Source organism: Cornus florida, unplaced genomic scaffold, assembly GCF_030987335.1.
Source record: "Cornus florida cultivar Cherokee Brave unplaced genomic scaffold, ASM3098733v1 CherokeeBrave_3.0.0_Hap2_Chr08, whole genome shotgun sequence".
In the NCBI taxonomy this organism is placed as follows: Eukaryota; Viridiplantae; Streptophyta; class Magnoliopsida; order Cornales; family Cornaceae; genus Cornus; species Cornus florida.
In genome coordinates, this window is record NW_026775578.1 from 26,654,288 (window position 1) to 26,658,501 (window position 4,214).

General features: G+C 36.9%; 1 protein-coding gene across 1 annotated transcript; it reads left to right on the forward strand.

The window, feature by feature from the left end:
- Positions 1–1,840: 1,840 nt before the first annotated feature.
- Positions 1,841–3,397, forward strand: LOC132269928 (exocyst complex component EXO70H1-like). Its single transcript, XM_059771147.1, has one exon. The coding sequence runs from the start codon at positions 1,841–1,843 to the stop codon at positions 3,395–3,397; it is 1,557 nt and encodes a 518-aa protein (XP_059627130.1).
- The last annotated feature ends 817 nt before the right edge of the window (positions 3,398–4,214 follow it).

The window sequence follows — 4,214 nt, forward strand, 5'->3', positions numbered from 1 at the left end:
TATACTCCGTATATATAACTCGAAATTTTTTAATTTTCACAAAAAAATACCAAATTATGAAATACATGACTTTTTTTTTTTAAATTTATTTAACAATTGCAAATTAAACTTGCAACTAAATTATTGGACTTAGGCTAGACCTACCCCCATATTGGATGGTCTTTGTCAAACGTCTGTCAAAAATCTTTGAAACCCGACCCTATGCAAAAAAAAGCCATAGTGCTGATCCCGAAAGCAGAGGAACTGAATACCTACTACAGGCCAAGCAATGGGAAACCGAACATTTGCCAGTCATTGGATGGTTTCGATCCCACATCAACCATCCAGTGGATGGGAGCGTTCGGTTTCTCTTTTGGATGGATTATTTTGATTCATTAAACATTATTCAGAAGATAATTATGACTCCATCTCCTTCAAAATATATGCTAGTGGATCTTGCCACAGACGTCTCTTTTTGCTAGTGTTAGCTCCCCGGTCTTGTTCCATTAGAAACCTTTTGCTTAACAAAATTCTAGGTTGAATTCATACTAGTTTTCTCTATTACTGCATTTCCTATTATGGTATGATTTCAGTGCTAAAAAGAATTTATATGTTATTGTCGTCGTCATTTTTATGTCATTTCTTCCTGCTACCTATTCTAAGAAATAATAATCGATTTATAAGAGATGACTGTTATACATCACATGTGAACAATAACTATTAGATTGTTAGGACACTCTTCAGGTCTATTATGCACCATGTCTTGAATTTGTTTCCTTTTTGTTGTATTAATTTATGATGCATGTCTGTTCTCTAACTTTGTTACAACGATGCCCTTTCTTGTGTTAGGTGTATTTCTTGTCTGCACTAAATTTATCTTTTGCTATTCTGCTGACATTACGATATCTGTTTGAGAATTGTTAGAGTAGGATTTATTTTTATTGTTGCGGGTAGTATTGTCCCTTCCTTAGTTTATTAGTTTAGGGCTTATTATATTATTATGTATTGTATTGTACTCTTTACGTAACAATCAAATATACACGACTAGATTTCTTCTCTCTTCTTCTCTGCGCAATTTCTCATGGTATCAGAGCAGGACCTTCAACCGAATCTGCAATAGACTTGAAGTTCTGTGTTCGACTAGTATTTGCATCGAATGTTGTTAAATTTCGTAGATAGTAGAGCTAGTTTAAATGGGATACTTTTTTTATAGAGTAGTGAGGACATAGGACCAAATATATGTTACTGGAGTAATATTTGTGCTATGCCTGATTCTTTTTCATCAAATATCGTCATTTTTTTCTCACATTCTCCCTTTTGTTATTAGTTTTAACTATAAGTCTATACCTCTACTTTTCACTTCTATTTGATCATTATAATGAAGTATTAAACTCCATTATTCTTCAACCAAACCGTACATGAAAAAGCTTTATTTTTTTGTCTTTCCTTAAGTTTATTCCATTCTTCTATCTTTCCCCACACGTACTGGTTAATCATCTATTCATTTTTGGGAACCGAACATTTGTTGAGAGAGAGTTGGTATTGATTGTCTTTGATACTAAGAATAAGAAGAAAAAATTCACAATCAAACGAGGAAAGCAACTTTGTTCCTTTTTATTTACCAAAATTAAAAAACCTTGTTCCCTTTCTATTAGATGCTGACAAAATCTCTTGTTCACTTTTCATTTTCCCCACTCTTTCCTAGAATCTTTCTTGCAAACTCCGCAGTCTTGTCTCCATTCTTTTCCCTTTACCGATAAGAGAAGACCACAGATTATACCTTATATATACACTGCCAGGTTTCTGAGTTCTTATAATCTGAAGAACTAGAACCAAGACTGTAGTTGAAACTGCTCTTGGAATGGAAACTCCAGACAATGTTGTGGCTTCATACGAGTCAGCTGTGAAGATAATTTTGCAATGGGATGTTAGCACTGCGAGAGGACAAAAGATGTTTGATGGAGAAGATCACAATGGGATAAATCAGTACTTGCGAGCCGTTGATGAGATCCACCGTTCGATGGAATTGACGACTGTGTCTGATGATGACAAGAGTAAGAGCAAGACCAACAGTGTGCTTGAGAAAGCCATGGCCCGGCTTGAGGAGGAGTTCGTCAACATCTTGACCGGGACTGGCAACATCCACCCGAGCTATCCAACTTCTTCGAGTTCAGTAACTGATAGCATTAACTATGAATTAGTTGAAGAGGATTACTTAGACTACGAAATTGTACCATCTGAAGAAGAAATAAATGATCTCCGGAGTATTGCTGAAAGGATGGACTCTGTTCAGTGCGTTCAGGTTTACAGGAGAGTAAGGAAGGGTATAGTGGATGTGTGTTTTCAACGTCTTGGCATCGAGAAATTGAGCATTCGAGAAATCTGGAGGTTGGAGTGGCAAGTGTTGGAGGTGAAGATCAGACAGTGGATACATGTAGCCAAGTTTTGTGTTCGAATTTTCTTTCCCAAAGAGAAGCAACTCTGTGAGCAAATCCTTGCAAGTCTTGAAACTGTTGCAATTGATTACTGTTTTACGGAAATAGTTAGAGATGCCACAGTTCAGTTATTTGACTTTGTGGATGCCATAAGTACTAGTCGTCTGTCGCCAGAGAGGCTGTTCAAATTTATAGACCTCCACGAAGCATTGTCAGATCTTCTGCCGGAAGTGGACGCTCTTTTTCAATCAAAATCAGCAGAACCTATTGAAATCAAGGTTGTTGAGTCACCTATTCAAATCCGGACTGTTGAGATACTTTCTCAGCTCAAGGAAGCAGTCAGAGGGACTCTATTGCAGCTAGAGAAAGAAGTGTGTCATGAGCAGTCAACAATTTTGGTTCCTGGTAGGATTATTCACAGCTTGACTAGGTATGTGATGGACTATACCATTCGGGTCTCCGAGTACAAACAATCTTTAACTTCAATAATTGTATCTAAGCCATCAACATATTTGAAATATTTGGATGATGAGACGATTATTCATATGGACTATATAGAAGTTGAGGGGCAAACTCCGTTGGCACTCCATTTAATTTGGATTATTCAGAATTTAGTACGCCAGTTGAATGTCAAGTCCAAACACCACGATGATATCGACTTGGCTCTTTCGTTCATGGTGGACAATGTTCTTTACCTTCTTCAGAAAATTATAGGCTGTCCAGAATTGAGGATGATGATTGGCAATCATTTGTTAAACAAATTATATAGACTTTTAATCCAATATGTGAGAGTTTCAACATTGAGAATCGAATCCAGTATGAGACAGGAGAAACTAGGCACCAGTGGGTGCTGCTCTTCTGGGATGTCAAGGATTGCTTTGAGAGAGATGCGCAGGACCCGCAGGGCCATGCTTAACGAAGTTGGCAGTAGTCTAACAAAATTGATGCAGCTTGACCTGGCGCTTAATGCATCGAGAAGCTGATCCATACTTACAAATAGGAAGGGTCGTTAGTTTTGGAAAACACACCAGAAGATCCTCCTCATGATAATAGTTCGAATGCTTTTGGGTTTGCAGATTTGGTGCTGGATTTTATCTCCAGATAAGTCTTTTGCCCTTACTGTGGTTAGTTAGTTACAGTGTTAAAAATTTGTACTAGACTTAATTCTTAGGGTACTAATATAGTATGGTTTTCTTATGCTAAGTTTGTAATGGTGTCCCGTTGTCTATGATCAATTGAACAAGAAATGACAATAAGCACATAGTCTACATTTCCCTTGTTCAGAGATGAACCTGGACCCAGATGCTCTCCTGTGCACAGCACGGTATTGTGCACAGGAAGATAAAGGTCCGTAGAGCGGTTTATAGTCACCTGGTTTTTTGTATTAGAATTTATAATGCATTCTACTTATTACAGTTGTGAGAGCTCTGTGTTTATTTTCTCTCACTTGTTTTTCTATCTGTTCCAAATGTAAGATGTTTCTTTTGATACCATTTCTTTGTTTTCTTGTCCTCTTTACTTAGATTGTGAGCAATTTTAGTTTGTTTAAGTGCCTACGAGTTGTTTACTTAGTTTACCAGTGGGCATGTTTCGCCTTCAACATGTCATGGTTTCAGAAAGCCTGCAGTTTTGGAAAAAGTTTACGTGATTTGTTGTAGTAATTATTAGCTTATTGCCTGGTTGAGGCTGCCAAATTTGATTGTAAATAATTTTTTTCCTATTGTCCAGGAAAAAAAAGTCTGGAATTATAACTTTTAGCAGATTATAAGAGCACAAATTTATCACTTAATTATATTTGAC

Excerpts from the sequence above, each read along its gene's own strand:
- LOC132269928 (XM_059771147.1), top strand. The coding sequence starts at position 1,841 with ATGGAAACTCCAGACAATGTTGTGGCTTCATACGAGTCAGCTGTGAAG.